This window comes from Lissotriton helveticus, chromosome 6 (genome assembly GCF_964261635.1).
Source record: "Lissotriton helveticus chromosome 6, aLisHel1.1, whole genome shotgun sequence".
NCBI lineage: Eukaryota > Metazoa > Chordata > Amphibia > Caudata > Salamandridae > Lissotriton > Lissotriton helveticus.
The window spans coordinates 1,916,591,434-1,916,611,942 of record NC_136067.1 but is presented as its reverse complement, the minus strand read 5'-3'; the positions used below and the strand labels follow the sequence as shown (position 1 = coordinate 1,916,611,942).

Sequence of the window (20,509 nt, the reverse complement as noted above, 5' to 3'; positions counted from 1 at the left end):
GTGCACTGATTCCTACCTCATATTCTACTGTCGTATTTGTTATTGCTGTAACTTGTTTGCACATATATTGGACTCAATAATTCATTAATATTTTAGCGCTATTCGCATACTGTATATGTGGTAAGCTGCTCCTATCTCACCTTTATCCCTATCACTCACTGTTCGCTACCTCATTTAAGTGTTGGTCCATCGCTGTAAGTTACCTCACGATGTTGCACTGATTTTATTACTACCTCATTCACTTCGTCTAGTCATATAAGCTGCACCCAGCCACCTTCTACACCTCGACTACACCACTGTTACCTCGTGCATTCTGATGTGTAAATCTGATTACACCTAAACGGTTCTACCTCTCATATTCTGTACATGGTGTAAGCTGACTGCTACCTCGCATATAGGATACATGATGTAAGCTGCACCTACACACTGTTGTTCTTGATTCACTGACTTCTACCTCCTACTCATTGGTCACTCTCAAGTATCACTCCTCTGCATTGTAACTAGCAGCTGACAGTTTTTGTTGTCGTCCTATCTCCCACACCCAACATCACAGCCGTTCTAAAATGGAGCTCAACGGCACGCACACTTTTAGAATTATCTACCCTCCAACACTCACCAAAAAAGCCACTAAACGTTTTAAACATAACTTCCTGAGATCGCACCCTGAAACACCCTTTGCCGACACCTACTTCTCGCCGGGCAATGGAGCCCTGAATACTGATATCATCTTCCACACCTCACGCAGAGCCCAATGGAGAAAAGCGTTCCTATCCCTACTCACCGTCTCCACCACCAGGAAAACAACTCATGGCCTAACTCTCTCTATCACACCTTCCCACCTCTTCCCTGGCAGGACTACCATTACTATCTACAATAACGGGATTGTCCTAATTCAATCCACGGATAAGAACCTGGAACTACTAGACAACCTGTTCCCCAAGTTCAAAGAACACCTTTCTAAGCTGCGGACCCCCCCCCAGAACTCCACCGGCACTACCACCCCTGACGTCGCAGTCCCCACCTACAACACCTACACCCCTAGCACCCCAGTAAATGACCCACCTGCGGTTAACGCCCCACACTCCCCAAGAACAGTCACAAAGGTCTCCACCTCATATACTAGCCGCCCCTCTAACAGGACCCCTCGTACCCCCACTCATACCCCCTCCATCCCTCTCCCCCCTGACATAACAACTCCCACTCACAACACGCCACCATCTGAACACACCATCGTTCGGAGTCTATCCACCCCCTCCTCCCTTCCCCCCCCACAGCAGACCCCTCTCCCTCCCCAGCTCCCTCCCCACTCCCACCCACGAATCTCTCACACCTGACACAATAACTCTCACCCACACACCACCATCTGTACACACCGCCATTTGGAGTTTATCCACCCCACTCCCATCCCCCCCACGGCGGACACCAATCCCTCCCCAGCTCCTTCCCCACTCCCACCCAAGACACTCTCACCCTCCCAACAAATGATACAGAACATACCGCCTCCCTTACCTTAGCATCCCCCTCTCTCCCACCTCCTATTCTCAGCCCCCACTACCCTCCTGTCTCCCCCCACTGTCTTCAGCCTTCACTCACTCTTCCACTCACCGACACCGTCTCCCACTGACGTCACTACCTATGCCTCCCACCTACCGCCCACTTCACCTACTTCACCCACACCCCACGCCCACAAAAAGGCCCCCACTTTGAATGCCATCCCACTCTTTAGCACCGCAGAACCCTCCAACAACGCTAGTATATCCACCCCCTCGATACCCTGCCCGCTTTCCAGCTCACTACTCAATGATTCACCGATGGCTCTCCCCACAAACCCCATCCCCAATCCACCTCCTGACCAGACCTTATCCACCCTCCAGCAAGTCAAAGAGGATATTCTACAAATCAAAAAAGATGTCCACGCAATCAAAGAGCTTCTCTCCTCACAGCCCAGTCTACCTCCCACCATCCCTCTACCCTACAAACGACGCACCCTCCCTACATACCTTCGCCTCCAACGACACCCGCGCTGGCCGACTATCCCCGTTCGCATTAACGCCCCCCGCCCCCGGCGTGTCCTCAACCCATTGTCGGACCGTGACTTATGCTCTCTACTACGCTCTTATGGCCCAGGTCCGGTAAAACACATACCCAACTCACACATCCCCATACCCACAATTCCTACAAACCCTCTGAGGCTCCCAACACTCAACAACAGAGGTTCCGTCCCTAACAACCTCAGAAAAGTTCCCCTCACATTAGAAAGCTCGACCACCCTTCACTCTCCCAAACTCAAATGCATCTTACTCAATTGCAGATCGGCCCAGAGACACTCCTCCGACATCGCTGATCTCGTCTCAGCTAGGGATCTGGACCTGGCCATTCTAACGGAAACGTGGCTTACTGAAGCCTCTACCCCGATTATGGACATACTAGTCCCCCCCAATTATCACATCATTAGGCTGGACAGGTCTCCTGGCAAGACGGGCGGGGGAATTGCATGCATTTTTAGGAGCAACCTCTCCGTTACTAAAATCACCCCCCCCTCCTTCTCCTCCTGTGAACTCCTCTGCCTCGACATCACCAGCGATGGCAAACAAGCATGTGCTTTACATCTCATCTATCACACGCCTGGTGACAATCTCATATTCACCCAACAACTCATGGACATGATCACTTCCAATGCCGGTCGGCAGACAACCCAAGTCTACCTGGGGGACTTCAATCTCCACTGGAACGATCAGAAAGACACAGTGGTGAATAGTCTCAAAACTTTCCTTAATGCGCTTGACCTCACCCAAATATGCGATAGACCAACACACGACAAAGGCTCGATACTCGATCTCATCATTGCCAAAGAGAACTCAACACAACTGGAGGCGATTCAACCCTGCGACTGGTCTGATCACCACATTATCACCTTCTTTATCAATGAAAAAGTTAAACCTATCTCAGTTCAACCAATCAAAACCAAAACATGGAAAAGGGACTTGAAGAACCGTAACCCCTCTACCCTGCCTCCCCACATTGGCAATCTCCTCCTTCCCCCTTCAGGTGCCTCGGATGTTCAATCATTGATGGACCACTACCTTGACTCTATGACGACAGTAGTCAATGAAGTCGCCCCACTGCAACTGAAGAGAGTCTCCACCAAAACTTCTAACCCCTGGTATGATGATAGACTCAATGACGACAGGCGTTCTATGCGAATGGCAGAGCGCACCTGGAGATCGGACCCTTCAGCACTACATCTCAAAAGGCTTAAGAACAAGAGAAACACCTACTTCAGGAAAATAAAGCGCACAAAGGCGGACTTCTTTAGCCGCCAGCTGGACCAAGCAAAAAACAGGCCAAGAAAGCTGTTCGAACTAATCAAGACCCAAACAAAGACTCAACCCCTACAATCAAACAGCACAACAAGCGACACCCCACACTGTGAAGCCTTCTCTGCTTTCTTTAAGCTAAAGACTGACAACATAAGAAATAACCTCATCATGGATGTAAGTCGATTCCCTAACGCCACCAGAATGTCTTACACTCAACCTAAAAACAAGGCATCTTGGCTGCACTTCGATACCTACTCGGAAGAAGCAATACGCAAACTGCTCTGCACCTTGAAGCCCTCTAATCACCTCACTGACCCTCTACCTGCCAATGCTGTAAAAGACTTCATCCCCTTGCTCCTCCCTCTCTGGACCAAAATCATCAACAGCTCCCTGCAACAAGGCCTCATCCCGGACTCCCTCAAGGTGGGGCAAGTCACGCCTATACTCCAGAAACTTACAGCTGATCCGTCTGACCTAAACAATTACCGGCCCATCACCAATATCCCCACCCTGGTCAAACTGCTGGAAAAATGTGTCCAACTACCACTAACTAAACACATTGACCAATTTGACCTCCTCAACCCTCACCACTCATGCTTCCGAGCGAAACATAGCACAGAAACAGCTATGACACACATAATTGATGACGCCCTCCAAATTCTTGATCGTAATGAGTCCTGCCCCCTCATCCTTCTTGACCTCTCGTCAGCATTTGACACGGTCAAACACGAGAACTTGCTGGAGCTGCTAAGCACTAGAATGGGACTATCGGGAACTGTTCTCAAATGGTTTTCGTCCTTCCTTCACAACCGGTCACAGAAGTTCAAGATCGACAATGTGCTTTCCACACCTGTGCCTGCAGATCTAGGTTGGATCCTCCCTCTCCCCCACACTGTTCAACCTCGTCATGGAACCGCTCGCCACCTTGCTCCAAGCTTCCAATGTCCAATTCCACATGTACGCCGACGACACACAACTCTACCTAAAGCTACAATCCCCGGAAGATATCAAACATCTGAACTCCACGCTTAATAACACTCAATCTTGGCTGGCAGATAATCACCTCAAACTAAATGCTCTGAAAACCGAGTTCCTACTCATCTCACCCCCGGCGAAAATTTCCATCACCCAAACATGGCTCAATAACCTAACAGCACTCAATGTCCAACCTACCATCGTGGACTCGGCGAAATCCCTAGGCATCACACTCGACGCCAAGCTCAACATGCAGCAGCACGTTAGCAAAGCCACAAAAGCAGCTAATTTCCAAATCAACACATTGAGGAAAATTAAACCTTTCCTCCCTGCCGAAGACTTCCAAACTGCTGTACAATCTCTAGTCATCCCTCGAATAGACTACGGAATTGTGACCCTCAGCGGACTCCCGCTATCCACAACTGCACCCTTAAGAGCCTCCCTGAACGCTGCAGCAAGACTCATTACTGGCTCAAGAAAACATTCGCATATATCCCCAGACTTAAAGTCTCTAAAATGGCTGCCTTTTGAAGCCAGAATACAGCTAAAAATTGCAGTTATGACACACGCGGCCGTGCACCACAAGGCACCCAACTACCTCGCTCAAAAGTTGTCTATCTCAGGAGGCTCGAGGTCCAATAGAAGTACAAAAAACCTACTCCTGAAACCGCGTAGATTCCGGAAAGAGAAAACATACAAGCGCTCCTTCTCTGGAATGGCACCCAGGATCTGGAACGCGCTCCCGCCTGAAACTAGGCTGATCTCCTCCACTGCACTCTTTAAGAAAGAGGTGAAAACCATCCTTCTGGCCAAGATCTCCTGAACATGAGTGGTGCTGTATCAGAGACTCTGCATTGCTCTGTATCACTGTTCACCTTGTCCTCTGGCACCTTACCTCTAACTTGATGTTGTCACTACCAATATATGACACACGTTGATTCACTCTCCAGATGCCCCCACTCAGTGTTCTCGCTTCACTAAGACTGTGGTATAAGCCATCCACACACCCAAGGTGCACCTCTATAGTGGGATCAATGACTTGTACCGTCTTATATTACTTGTTTACCTGATTGTATATTGATATGTTTTATGTACGTTACTATTATCCCACCATGTTATTGACTACCATACTACTCCCATTATCTCTGTTCACTCCTACTGCCCTTACCCTGTCATTGTGAAGCGCTCTGATATCTGTAAGGATCTTGTTTGCGCTATATAAAACTTTGAATAAATAAATAAATAAATCCTCGGAGCTGGTCGTGATTTTGATGGTGTTCTTGTGGATGATGGCGATGCCTCCTCCTGTTTGATTGGTGCGGTCTTTACGGGTGATCTTGTAAGCGTCCGGTATGGCTATGGCGATGTCGGGTGCTGATGATGTGTTCATCCATGTTTCTGTGAGGAAGGCGATGTCCGGTGATGCAGTGTCGAGTAGGTCCCAGAGTTCCGTTGCGTGTTTGTGGACCGAGCGGGTGTTGAGCAGGATGCACCTCAGGCGGTTAGAGTCGGAGCTGTGTGTGGAGGGGTTGGATTTGGTGAGGGTCCTGGTGCAGTTGAATTTGCAGGAGAAGCAGGCGAAAGGTCCGTGGGAACGACCTGGGGCGGCTTCGCAGCATTGTGGTGTTCGTCCGGGGTTGAGGGCGAGGAGAGTTGCGGCGTCATATGTGACTCTAGAGGGTTGGGGGCGGCGGGAGCCAGGGGGACAGGCGCTGGGCGCGGTCCAGGCGCGGACGGGCGTAGACGGGCTTACCTTTGGCGCACCTTCGGCGCGCATGGGGCGCGATCGCTGCGAGATCGCTGCGCGACAATGCAACTGACATATATGGATAAGGGGAGGGGCGAGGGAGGAGCAGCTGGGAGGCGGGTGCGTGGTGGAGGGGGCGGGCTCCGGGCACAACAACAATAATGCTAATGGCGGCTAAAACGGAAGTGCAGACCGGGATTGGGGGAAGTGAATACATTATTTACGCGGTGGGCAGCACAGCAATAAATACACAAACGATGCGGCAATGCGAGCTAAGCAACACAGGCACTCAGAATTAATGAAACAATGCAGGCACTGTCGAGCAAACAAACAGGCACGTGAAAATAAAGAAATAATGAAATAATACTGCAGGCACGGTCAAGTGCTAATTAAGATCAGCAGCGCAGCGCTAACGATACCAGGCAGAGTAGGCAGGAGCGAGCAAGGGCAGTAGGGAGCGACCGCTTCTGACGGTTGGAGGGGTCGCCTCGAAGGGGAGGGAGTAGTTCCTTCGGACGATTTGCAGCACCCACCTGTCCGACGTGACAGTGCGCCAGTGGAAGAGGTGATGGCGAACCCTGCCCCCCACTGAGTCACATGGGCCTCGTCGTTGTCCCCGACCACCGCTACAGCGATTTCCACGGCCACTACCGCGCTGTTGAACATTCTGCAGTGCGTGGCTGGCAGCACGTGTGGGGGCGCCCCTTCCGTGGCCACGAAAGGAGCGAAAGGCACCCGATTGCTGGCGTGGGGCCGAGAGGCCCAAGGACTTGGCCGTAGCCCTGGAATCCTTAAAACGCTCAAGCGCATGGTCTGCCTTGTCGCCAAAGAGGCGACGGCCATCGAACGACATGTCCAGAAGAGTGGCCTGGACATCGGCCGAAAAGTTGGCGGACCTCAACCAGGTGTGGCGTCCAACCGCCACCGTCGTTGCCATCGCCCTGCCCAGTGAGTCCGTGGTATCCAGCCCACACCGGATGGAATATCGCGCTGCATCTCGACCCTCCGCAAGGGCTTGGGTGAGTTTTGCCCGGACCTCCTCCGGACATTGTGGCAGCACGTCCGCGACCGTGTCCCACAGGGTGTGGGTGTAGCGGTCCAAGAGGCATGCGGTATTGACTGACGCAGTCCCAAACTCAGGGACGAGAACACCTTCTTCCCGAATTGTTCATACCTCTTGGATTCCCGATCGGGCGGAGCCGCCGGGAATGCGGTCTGGGAAGTGGAGGCCTGGATGACCAGGCTCTCGGGGGTGGGATGGGTGGACAAAAAGCAAGGGTCGCCCGGGGCCGGGCGGTAGCGTCTTTCCAAGCCCGCCACAAGTACGCCTGTGGATAGGAACGTGGCCAAAGTGCCCACAAGAACGTCACACAAGGCCTCATTAAACGGCAGCAGAGGCTCAGTGGAGCTTGCCTGCGGTTTAAGGACCACAGTGAGGAGGTTAGTCCTCACGGCCGCGACGGGGAGCTCAAGGTGTAAGGCCTTGGCCGCCCGCGTCAACACTACACTGTAAGCAGCCCCCTCCTCCGTAGCCACGGTGGGAGGGGAGACAAATCCAGTGTCTGGCCAAGTGTCAAGTCCACTGGCCTCCCCAAGCTCATATGTCCAGTCCTGTTGAGACTGGCACTCCTGTGCCAGAGGGTCCACAGACCCCTCCCAATCACCCTCGTCACCCATCTCCTGCAGTTCAGGGTCAACAGATGTGGCGGGTTCGTGGAAATATAAATCTCCAAACGACGTCGAGAGCGGCGCGAACCGGACCAAGGGTAGGATCGGGGACGGCGTCCATAGTAGGCGCCGGGGGCGACACCCGCAGGGCCGGTAAGGTCGACCGGCGACGACCCGGATCCGGAAGCGGATCCAGTGAGGGCTTGCGGCGCCGGGACCGAAGTCGCTGGCGGCGCCGAAGCACCCGACGGCGTCGGAGCTGAAGCACCCGACCCGCTAGGCCCTCCAGCCGGGGCCGTTGGGCCCGGAGACGCCACGGAACCCGGCTGAGGGGGGAGGGACCTCATGGCCATGAGGTACCGCTCAACCTCCTCTGGCGTCGCATCATACCCATGGACCCGAAGGTGTGGGGCAGGCGGCGACGTCCGTGATACCGTCGGAGCCGCGTGGGTGGTGTCACCCCGCACCCCCGGCCGCATCGCGCGAGCGTCGGGGTGGGTCGGAGGAACGATGCCGTCTCTCCGACCTCATGCCATCTTACCTGAGGACTTGGATCCTGACGACCGATGTCCACTCCCGGAGCTGCGAGGGCTCCGACCCCGCGACCGGTCCCTCGACCTCCTGTGGGACCGGGACCTGGAGCGGCGCGGGCCGACTGCCGGGGCTCAAGTCGCTTGCGGGACCGCTCCCGCCTAGCTTTAGACGTCAGGGCCCGGCAGTCGGAGCAGGTGCGGTCGTCGTGGTCGAGGCCTAACTTGAAACACCGGCGATAGGGGTCGGTAACCGACATTAGTCGCACTTGGCACAGGGTTTAAACCCTGGCATCCCTACCGGCACCGTCTGAGTCGAAGACTCGAGTAGAGAAATGATCAAAAAGATCATAAAGTTTAGTCAAAAAAAGACTAAGGGGTAGAACTTCTCCATATCTGCGCTATCACGCGCGGAAAAAAGAAGAACTGACGTCAGCGCGCGAGGGCGGCGTCTAAGTACTCCGACGATGTCATTCCGGCGCTAACGACGCCGACGACGGACGTGGAGCCGTGGACGCCTGCCGGCGCGCAGGGGTATTGCTACGCAAAAATGTCCGGATCCAGTCTGACGCCTGGGGATATTCTAAGGTAAGGAATCTATTCTAAGGTAAGGAATCTATCACCAACGTGTCTCTTTCAGATTCAGATATATATATATATATCCAGCTCCTTTACACCAGTAACACGAGTCACTCACACAGCGGGTGCTTAAAACGCGGCGGTGTCCCGCGATATAAATGATAGCTCCAAAGTCCTTCGAGAAATACCCAGCCGGCAATGAGCGTTCTGAGGTTGACACTGACGAAGGGAACTTGCTTTCCTGAAACGCGTTTGTTTAATAAATAATCCGTGCTGTTAAGCTGTTTGAATCCCGTGAGTGCTATTTTTCTTCGTTTGGCCCGGCTGGGTATTTCTCGAAGGACTTTGGAGCTAATAAATATATATATATATATATATATATATATATATATATATATATATATATATATATATATATATATATCAACAAAATCTCCCCACACGGAAAGAAACTGAGCCGCACACAGAACTTCATCTGTAGCCGTTTTAATTGATGGATGACAACAGGAATGGACTTAATTCTGACGCGTTTCGTTTCCCCATGGAAACTTTTTCGAAGAGGAGTCCTGCACCAAGAAACACAGCCCGATGTTTTGACCTTTATTTCACTTCCTCCGATGGCACCTTTTAATGGAATCACTTCCTTTCCATACTGCATTGTGGGGCCTGTGGTTCAGACGGCCGTTCGTATTTACAACCCTCCAGTGGGCGGTGCGTTTATTAACCTGTTGATGTAAAATTCATTGTGAGCATAATTATCCATCTTTGTCAGCCAAAAGTTCCCCCATGTCAGCCTACTTTCAAAGCTGACTCGGGCCAATACCGAGGTCCAGTCCTCGGCGGCACCTCTCTCCAAGAATCGTTTTACTGAGTTCAACATTTTGGTTCAAGTTTGGAGAGTGTTGGCGCTCCTATGATGGTGCGTTGCTCTTCGGCGGAACCAAGCCGATATTCATGTCAACAAAATCTCTCCACACGGAAAGAAACTGAGCCGCACACGGAACTTCACCTGTAGCCGTTTTAATTGATGGATGACAACAGGAATGGACTTAATTCTGACGCGTTTCGTTTCCCCATGGAAACTTTTTCGAAGATGAGTCCTGCACCAAGAAACACGCCGTATGTTTCACAGCCCGATGTTTTGACCTTTATTTCACTTCCTCCGATGGCACCTTTTAATGGAATCACTTCCTTTCCATATATATATATATATATATATATATATATATATATATATATATATATATATATATATATATATATATATAATTCAGTACTTCCAAGCCTAACCAAAAAGAATCTTTAAAAGCATGCAAACATCAAGGTGAACAAGCCTGCACGTTGAATGCTTACCAAATCTGTCCTTAAAATGAGTTCTTCCCATACCATTAAACACATCGTACATGCTGCGGTGAAAACCCTGTTCCACAGACACCAGCGATGATTTTGTATAACTAGGGAAACAGGATCTTTTTCCGCAAATTAATCTGTCACAGCAAAAATTTGAATTTGTTGACATTTGTATAGGGCGATTTCAGGAATACATAACAATATACTATTGCAATAGTTGACCTTAAAAAGTAGGCATGCTGACATGATCTTCTCATGCGCTTTGGTATGAAATGAAGAATTGTTCGCAGGAGGTACAGTGCATGGAAGCCCAAGGAGGACACTACAGTCACTTGTGCCTTGAACGAGAACCTTTTATCAACTGAAATACTCCTATATTTTGTCCTTATCTTCAGGGATAGGTGGAGAATAAAGATGTCTGGTGATCCAGAAGATATCGCTCTGAAACTTTGAGATGATGCACCCTTGAGAACTAATTTAAACCAGACATGATCATGTTGGACGCATTTGTACAAAGAGAAACCACTTTAGGCACCTAAAGGGTGGGCTGAAACATTAGTAAAAATTCACCCTTAAGAATTTGATAAACACGGACATTGAATGTTCAACATTACTGGCTTCCTTGAGTAACGTTTTCTTACCAATGTGTCTGCGTACGCCCCACTGCCCTTTCTGTGGGCAATGAAGTTTCTTTTTCTTCCCAGTTCTGAAGGAAGATTTTTCATTAATGAAGCTATTTTATTTGGTCTCTGCCAAATAATTCACAAAACATTCTGCAGCCCCAAGACAGGAGTTAAAAATAGTCTTTCATGCAGAGGGAAAATGCCAGTCTGGTGGACTTGAGGGATAAGACTTCAAAACCAAACACTGAGTCTCAGCCGATCCCAAGAGTCAAGCAACAACTTGCTCATGTTCATCTTCACGGAAATCTCATAGCCTTTTTCGTAATCCGAAGGAGGCCCGAAATGCTGTGCTTTTGCCAACAATTTAAAAAAAAGTGAAAATCCAATAAGGTCAGAATTGAGCTCCTATAAATACGCTATGCTAAGAATACGCAGCATCCTGGTTCTATAACAGACGGCCAGGTTGTTTTACGCCCTCGCCATCGTCCCATGAATTCGCAAAACCACCTCCGGAGGAAGATCATTCTCCTACCTGGCAGCGAAGACCTGGAACTCCCTCCCCACTCACCTACGACTGACCCAGGACCATCTCAGCTTCAGGAAGCACCTCAAGACCTGGCTCTTCGAGAAGTAGCAGCAAGCGCCCCCCGCGCCTTGAGTAGCGTGCCCTATAAATGCTTTGATTGATTGATTGATTGGTTGTGGCAAGACTCTTCTCAGGGTTACCACAAGCTTTTTGGATATTCAAGGTTCTTAGTGGTCCAGATGTTTTCTCTAATGTATTTTGATGGAGCACAGAATACTTATTGTGAAGGGCAATAACATAAGCACGGATAACATGAAAGACGAGGAGCAATTTTCATCTCCTTCACTCGAAGTTGTGAGATGTAGGAGTTCCTTCATCACTTCAAATTAGCTACATCGTTTTGAATAATGTTCCCATCTCTCTTTTGTGTGGTCATGTGAATGAATGTGTCTTTATATTTCTTTATGCTTAAAAAAACATTCTGGCGAGGAGATGGAGACTTACTCTAAGTTTATGAATCTGGGAATATACTACTTCTGTACACTTTCCCATTCTTATGGGAGAATGCATAAAATAATTTTATTAGAATAACTTTCAGCTGATGAGAGCTACTCCAGTTAGATTGTACTTTTCTGGACTGAAATTCTTTTTTTTTTTTCAAATCATTTTTATTGAAGTAAAAAACAAAAGTAAAGAACAATACAGTAAGTCTTCCGTTACAGAAATGATTCGATGAGGTTATTAAGGAACAATTACACAAATCTAAATAAAATCAAATCACATGTTGCTTGCATAGTCGACATATAGACACATACATAATGCATGGGAGCAGAGGCTGAAGTCATTAGGGATATCGCTACAGGTGCACTTAAATGTTGTATCTAAATCATCAAAAGGGCCTGACCCTTGATCACACTCTAACAAAAGCTGTACTGAGTACATGTTAGCCCATATTATCTCAAGGTGGATCATAGTGAAAGGAAGATATATCCAATGATTTCCATAATTTCTTATTAGAAGGCCTCCATGTAGACTCTTGCAGTGCCGGGTTATTAGCACCTCTCAGAAATGAAAGCCATTCCTGCCACATTTTGAAGTTTACCTCTGCTGCATTCTTCCATTTGCATAGAATCACTTTACATGCAAGCGTTAGCATTAAGTCTAAAAGCTGACGATCCTGATCAGATGGTAACTGTGGCTCAAGCGCTCCCAGAATGACATAAACAAATTCCTTTGCAGGTCTTATTTTAAAAACGTGGTTAATGCAGTCCAATATTTTCCCCCAATATATTTTTAGAGAAGGGCAATTGAATAGCATATGTGCGAGGTCACCAGAGCCTGAATGACAGTTCCAACATGTAGGTGTATCCCTTAGGTTACATTTAAAAAGCTTTTCCGGGGTCCAGAATGCCCTATTTATAAGCATATATTTTGTCTGAAATAGGATGGGAGACACTTTGTGGGCTAGAGCAGTATTATGTATCACTTCCAAGTCAAACCCTATTCCGGTAAGATTGTGTTCAGCTTCCCATTTCAATTCTACCTGTCTGTGGGCTTTCTTAGGTAAGGGCAGTAACAGTTTATACACCTTAGAGACGAAGTGTCCCGCAGACATAAGTCGTGGGAGATGAGCTATTAGCCACGGTGTGTGGGGCGAGAAATTACGAGCTGTCAATATCGCCTTGATTTTTAGAAATTCGTAGAAATCCATAGGAGTGAGGTCATATTTCCTTTGTAAAATCGAGAAATCTGGACTGAAATTCAATACCCATTTTCTCATTTGTTGCTACCTCAAAACTGTTTCACTCCTTGATGTATCCTTGGAAAATTAACAACTATTTTTCAACAAGTAAAGGGATGGCTAACTTGTCGGGACAAATTCCACAATGAACCTTGATTGTTAGTTAGTCTATTGTTGGTTACCATTTCATTATTAATTCTCAAATGGAAAGGTGCAGTGCATGATGCCAATGAATAGGAAAGTCTTCTGTAGGAATACTTTGGTATCTCTATGATGGTTACTTAACATTGCATTTTGTGGAGCACTGGAGGTAGGAAATCGAGGAGTGGTCTTTTTCGATGGGGGTAAATTTGTAGTTGGTTTTGTCTACTCGAAATGACAACTTCACACTGAGGAACTTTACTTGGACAGGCTCTGTGCAGCTGGCTGTCAACATTCTAAATATATTATCTTAAACCCTTGCCTGCGGGGCTAATTCCCCCGCTGTGGTGGGGTTGGGGGGGGGGCGGGGTGGGGGCACGCACAGCGCCCCGGTGCTCATGATGAGCCACAGTGCTAGTGTGCTCATGACGAGCTGAGCTCGTCACGGCCACACCCGTTTTTAAGAACGTTCAGCACAGCGGGGGAATTAGCCCCACGTGCGAGCGCTCGGACCGTTATGACGAGCTCAGCTTGTCATGAGCACACCAGCACCGTGGCTCATGACGAGCTGAGCTCGTCATGAGCGTGGGAGGGGTTAAAGGGGGAGGGTGACATTTTGGAACTATGGGGCATTAGATGGCTCACAAGTCATTTGGGTGCACCATATATATATATATATATATATAAAGGCTCTTTGAATCTTAAATGAGAGTACACAAAATGCCCTTCCTGAACACAAAATAAGTAGAATCCCCTCAGTTTAATATTCCAGCAAGTGGCAGAAATCAAGTGCAAAATCACTAGAATTCCGCTTTGTCAGCAAAGCCATATCACATGTGCAGAGAACCTCGCACCTCTCCTGGACTACTAAACAATTCTATAAAGTAGGTAGAATTTCAGCCAATCTAAACACTCTGCGACTGGCCACAAAGCAATGTCAATTCTGACTGGCACCGCAGACCTCCAGCAGGTGTCATACAACCTTACGGTCCATCCTGCAATCAATTAGTTGGTTCTAGTTAGGGCTGCTAGAATTTGTTACAATGCCACAATACTAAGGCAGTGCAACGTTAGAGGAGACTGTAGAACAAAGACCAATCTCTGAATGATACTAAACAATTGCAGACACGTTCCAGGGGCTAATGCCAGGCTGGATAATAATGATTTAAAGTGATATCGCCTTAAGAGCGTTCATTATTCCTAACATTTGCCAGCAGCAACGAGCTGGAAGAGTATCCTTAAGTCTTGACTGAGGTAAAAATCTTTCCTATGGGGCTGGGTGGAGATGCAGAACACCTTTTCTAATTTTTCTAGTTTAATGCACTTGCATTATTATGTTCACAAATCATTGCAGATTACCATATCTGAGAGGGTTGAGGGATAATTTTATTCAGGAAGAACTGCGTCGGACAGTCAGTATCTATTCTCATAATTTCACTACTGCATCTACTCCGTGCCTAAATGTTTTGCATTCATCTCATGTACTATTTAGATCTTCCTCTCAAACATCTCCATCTGTCCCACAACCCTTCTCACAAACAAGAAACTATAACCAAAAAGCAAAACAGACTGATACCACCACCCTGATAAGCACGGACCATAATTATGTGAGGGGCAAAATAAGCAAAGCAATTTATAGCACTACCAATTGGGATGTCTATTCATAGGGAAAGATGGGGAGTTTCTCAAGACAAACGCTGATCACAAATCAGGGTTTGAGAGTTGGCCTACACGGAAGACTAAAGGTAATACATAGACTAAGCTGCCGGGCCGAAACCATACAAGTCAGTGAGAGGTGTAAAATATTATTCAATGCCATTTCTGAGAGAGGAGAGAGCTCCTGACTCACACAGGGCACCACCTCTCGAGGACCATAAATATCCCCACTCAGCGATGGAACAACATCACTCAACTCAAGATCTAGAATTCCTGTTCAGTTAAAATAATCTTTCTACTTGACCTGTGTTTATTACCTTACGAATACAGAATTTTCAATATATACAAAAGCAAACAAAATACAGCTAATTCTCCCTCAACCAGCGGTTCGGCACTGCTGCAGTAAAATCTCCACAAACACATGCACACATTGAGAACTTGTAGGTTTCCGTCAAAACACTGTTTATGTCCAGATAATTCTGGTTCAGTGGGCTTCAGAATGGAATAGAATGCTCCACAAAGTTCATTAATAACTAATGCAGGAGATAAATGGCTTTGTTTGGTTGTAACATTGCTCTCACTAAGTGATAGTGCTTTTCAGCCATTTATTTTACTTATCTGAAATTCACTTTTTGGAACACCTTAACGCTGAGAACTACAGTGAATTCAATTAAGGCAGACAATCAACAGAAAAGGTAAGTTTTAAAACCATCTAACTTTTAGGAAGACTGTTGAGTTTCCAAATTGTCCTATATACTGCTGAAACAACGGATGCACTAAGACTTCATAATAGGGAAAAATGTATATGGGATGGCGAATAATTCCGCTCCGCTGGCGGAGTTTGCTGAGTTTTGCCCACTCCACGTTCTGCTTGAATGCAAAGCTCCATCAAAACCCCACCACCGCTGCACAGAAGAGATTTTTCTCGCGCACAGCTCGCCAACGTTAAGTTGGCGAGCGAGAATTTGCATTTCCTAGCGCAATTGTCGGGTGCTAGAATGCCTCCCGTAGAGATTTCTCAACTCGGGTGTTCGCGAGCATTTGCATTGGGAGGAATGCCACTGGAGTATAAAATCTACTCAAGCAGCAAAAAGAAGCAGCGTGCTGTGTGGAGCAGTTTGCGCTAATTTTACAGCGAGGTACAACCTCCTGGCGCTAAAGATTAGAGCAAGCACCGCAGCATGCCATATTCTGCCTGCTCGTGGAACTTAACGTAATTATGTAACTCAACGAGTTCCGCCCTCCCCTAAAAATTTATAACATAGAAGGTATCAATGAGCTACTGTGCCTGTCGCTAGCCTAGAGGAACCTTTTCCTATAGATGCTAGGGCTGAAGCAGACAGCTTGGATCCTACCACAGTAGTTTAAAACAACATGAAGGCTCTGGACTGATGACGGTTGTGGAATACAGCACACAGCCTTTCAGCCACCTGACCCAATAAGCCATGAACAGGATCACTACATTAATGTGTAAATAGTACGGGTACATGATCTTTTAAAGTAGAAATGTCAGCCAATTATTAAAATATTCCTTCTAGAGCCCAATTTTGGACACCTTGATTGATGCACATAATATTTGCGATTAGAAGCAGTGCTATTCACCTAAAAAGCAATAAACTATTACAAAGTTTAAAATATTTAGCACAAAGCCATCAGAGTTGAAAACATGATAGTAAAAGACTTAGGGTCATATGTTACAACATTCCGTTTTGCGATTCCTAAATAGCGATTTTTAAGGAATCGCTATTTAGAAATCGCAAATTGGTATGTATGTAGGAAATCGCTTCTTTTTAGCGATTCTTTAAAATTCCTTAATTGCGATTAGCAAATTGCTAATCGCAATTAAGGAATAATTTCCCATTCATTTCTATGGGCCAGGAGGCCTATAGGAATGAGGCCCATAGGAATGAACGGGAAATTTGTGAATCGCAATTTGCTAATCGCAAATTGTGAATATTTTCAAGGGTGCAGGGGTGTCTCAAGAACACCCTGCTGCACCCCTGAAAATGACATGTGTGCGCAGATGGCGCACATACATGCCCTAAGGGAATGTATGAGCGTCACATGGCACCTTTTGATTTAAAAAAAAAATGCTTTTTTTTAAAGAATTCGTAACTTACCACCAACTAGAAGTTGGTGGTAATTTGCGAATCCTTAATGGCATTTTGGAATGTTTTTTTCCTTGATACATTGCATTTAAGGAATCGCAAAATTTGCAATTCCTTAAATGCAATCGCAAAATAAGGAATGGCAAATTTAGCGATTCCTTATTTTGCACCAAAAATGTTTCATACATACCATTTAGCGAAAATGGGTTCGCAAACGCCGGAATTCTGCGAATTTCGGCGTTTGCGAACCCATTTTGCCTTGATACATATGGCCCTAAGATCGCTCGCAGTAAGTTAGCCTGCAGATTACTAGCGAATATTGCATGTTTTAGGCCATAAAAGCTTGTATTCCAGTATAAGTGGAGCGATCATTTATTTCCCCTTAGGTTGCTATCTTCGTAAAAGAAGAACGTCTATGCTATTGCTATTCTATGACGGACACAGGTTTCATCTTTGTAAAACAAAGAGTTTTGGAGCCCTCATGAGCACAGATGTACGATGAGCAGAGTTTTGCTGAAACAGAAGTGTGAGATTTTCAAAATGGAAGCTACTGTTGGTTTCGGTTTAGCTGTATAACAAGTCTCCAACTAGTTTTAGCCACACGCCGGCTGCCTACCTGCATGTTCTGAAGCATGAGTTCCCGGTGTTATGTGAACGTCCACCTGGAATTCAAACAGAAAGCACAAGTATATAAAGAAACTCAAATTACAAAAACAGTAATAAAACTGAACATTTTTACATAAAATTGGACTGCAATCTGAGGAGTAACTGTAAAATACATAGCTCCGGAAGCAAAACGCACATTATTCTTCCCAAACACGGGATTCATCATCCCAGAACAGCAAGAAAGGCCATCTAAAACACAATTTCCTCAAATAGGAAGTTGTTCAGTTGCCGGTGTAAACTGCAGCAAGTTAACGCCTGCTGTTGAAGAAATGTTGTCTTCTGCTGCCCTCTACAGTACACTCTTATACTCGCGTTCTTCTCGGATAGCAAGCGTGCGTTTAAATGTACTGGCTCTTAATGGTATATGTAACCTCAGAGACTTCTAACGTTAGCGCCTCAGGGATTGCCCTTGAGCCCATTTGCATGTGCTCCGGGGATCATATCTGATCCTGAAGTAGTTCAACATTCATGCTGCCCCAATTGCCCCACTGATTTTTTCTTTATTTACCTTTGTGGACGAGACAGCTGATTATGCAGCTTGTATGGCCCACTCCTGCACCCTGGCTGCCCAGTACAGTTGTTTCACTGCAGTGTTATCATTCGGACCATGGATGTGCTGCAACCCAATTCTGAAACCGAGGTCCTATACCTAGGCAAGTAGCCCAGGACAGGCTTTTGATTGGTGGCGGTGTATTCTTGGTCCTACCCTTTTGAATCTGAAGACATTTGAGAGTTACAACACAATTCCCCCTTATTTAACTAGCAAATGGCGAGATGCTCGGGTAGTAATTTCCTCACATCTCAGCAATGGCAAGGCCATTCTTTGGAGACAGAGAACATTTCTAAACAGGGGGTAGTTAAAAATGCTCCCAGTTCGCACGTTTTTAAATCTGCATCTCTGGGCTCCTATCAAAGCTCACCTTGGATCCCTCCAATGGGTACCTGCCTACACACGATCTTCAAGAACTTGCGAATAGTTCACAACGCTGTTGTGGTTACTGGATGTTTTTTATCTCAGACTCCAGTTCCAAACCGATATGAGACATCCTGCTTCAAGGTCATCGTTCCATGTCCCCCAATCAATCTTTCTTTCTAGAAATACTTTTTAGGTCTCGCCTCTCAATGCGCATGCGCCTTGAGCGGAGCGAGACTATAGGGGCTTAAACAGACTTTACCTAGACTGGCGATTTGGTGCTGTGCCCGTGCGCTTTTAGGTCAATGCGCAAGCGCATGGACCTAAAATGCGCGTGCACAGCATCAAATCGCCAGCCATCTGTTCCCCAGCTTGCCGCCTCCGCTCCTGCTCTCTCCTGGCTGCTCCTCCCCTAATTATTCACGGCCGGCCGGCCGTACTTTCACGTGCCTCGTTTTATCTCGCTTGTTGCCTTTCTTTACGGGTCGAAGAGCGTTTTAGAACTCGTGACATTAGAGTAATTCAACTACTTGCCACATTTTAACTTTTACCTACTTGACACCGTGCTTTGTGACACGCACACTATCAAACGCTAAAGTTTCTATTTTTTCTTTCCCCCTCTTTACACCTCAAATGCAAATGTATTTTTTCTTTATTTTTAGTTGCAAAATGTTCTCCTAATTCAGGCTCCCTTAATAAAATATTATTTTCTATATATTAATGTAATGTGTTGTGCCACGTGAAACCCCCTACCAGACCCCACTTAAGCCACTTCACTCTGCATTTTGGGACATGTAGTTTGTCGCAATACTTTTAATCTTTAGTCGCAAAGTGGCAACGTCTTGGAGTAAAACATATGCTGGCAGGTTTCCCACTAGAAAACTGGCCACGTGGCTGCTGTATCATTCGACAAGATGCCTTTTAAATCTATTATACGGTTAGTGAGAAAGCTGTGTATGCAGATAACGCTAGTAAACATCTTTACCCTCGAATTAAATACAATGACTAACGTTTCCTAACCATAACAAAGACGTGTTTAATGGTGTATAAATGTCAATCGCGTGACATGTTGTGGTAGCTTTAGAGTCCGTTTTTTTTTTTTATCAACAATTATTTCTGGGACTTTCAATAGCTCCTGTATGCATATTGATGTTGCATTAAAAAGCAAAAACTGGCATTTTCATATATATTCAATTAAGGCCCAGTGTACCTGTGACATGTGCGGGCGACTTATTTCTCAGTGTTTAAGGTCTGATTTGATTGTGTTCTCCGCAGTTTACCCAGCCCCCCGTCTTTGTTATTAAATGTTTTCGCTTCATACACGGCCAGGCATAGCTTTCTTGAAAATCGCCGCCCACCGGGTTTTTTTGGCAGCCCTTTAACTCTCGCAGGAAACGGCTTGTCAGCAAAAGGGCGGAGCCGAGAAAAACAGCTTGAGTCGGAAGCACGCTTCAGCAACAGCGCTGGTTAGGAAAGCAGCACATTTTACACCCACATTTATTCTGAGATACTTAGTTAACACTTCTTGTAAAGTGCCTACAAAGTATATGTACAGATCTCGGTCAGGTCCCCGTGAAAGAGAGTGAGTGGCAAGACCGTTCTCAATATTTATTTTATATCTGTTCGTTGACTCTTTTGTAGGGCAAAAAAAAATGAAGCTTGTAGACTGCTTAGACTAAAATGTCAACATTGTAGGATGACGAGATTAAATACACTACAAATAGTGACGCTTCACTAACATAGAAGTAGGACTACAAGTTTACCCAGTGGCACAGAATGAATTATCGAGTTCGCCAACAAAGTATTAGCCCTGTTAAATATTATATATTTTTTAAGGTCCGTAACTAATCATAATCACAGTGGAGACTCCACATTAAACACTGCAAACATTCAAGGAACTGCATCTTTTTCTTGCTGTGCGGACCACTGAAGGCTCTTGTTTTTCATCTGCTACGGTTTTTGATCT

The 20,509-nt window shown here is 46.6% G+C and overlaps 1 protein-coding gene across 1 annotated transcript in view; it reads right to left on the bottom strand.

The window, feature by feature from the left end:
- CIAO2B (cytosolic iron-sulfur assembly component 2B) overlaps positions 1-20,509 on the bottom strand; it is a 72,034-nt gene that overhangs the window by 11,878 nt on the left and 39,647 nt on the right. The window contains exon 4 of the mRNA XM_078647132.1: positions 17,581-17,626. Coding sequence (XP_078503258.1) covers positions 17,581-17,626 — 46 coding nt within the window. The remainder of the gene's footprint in view (positions 1-17,580; positions 17,627-20,509) is intronic.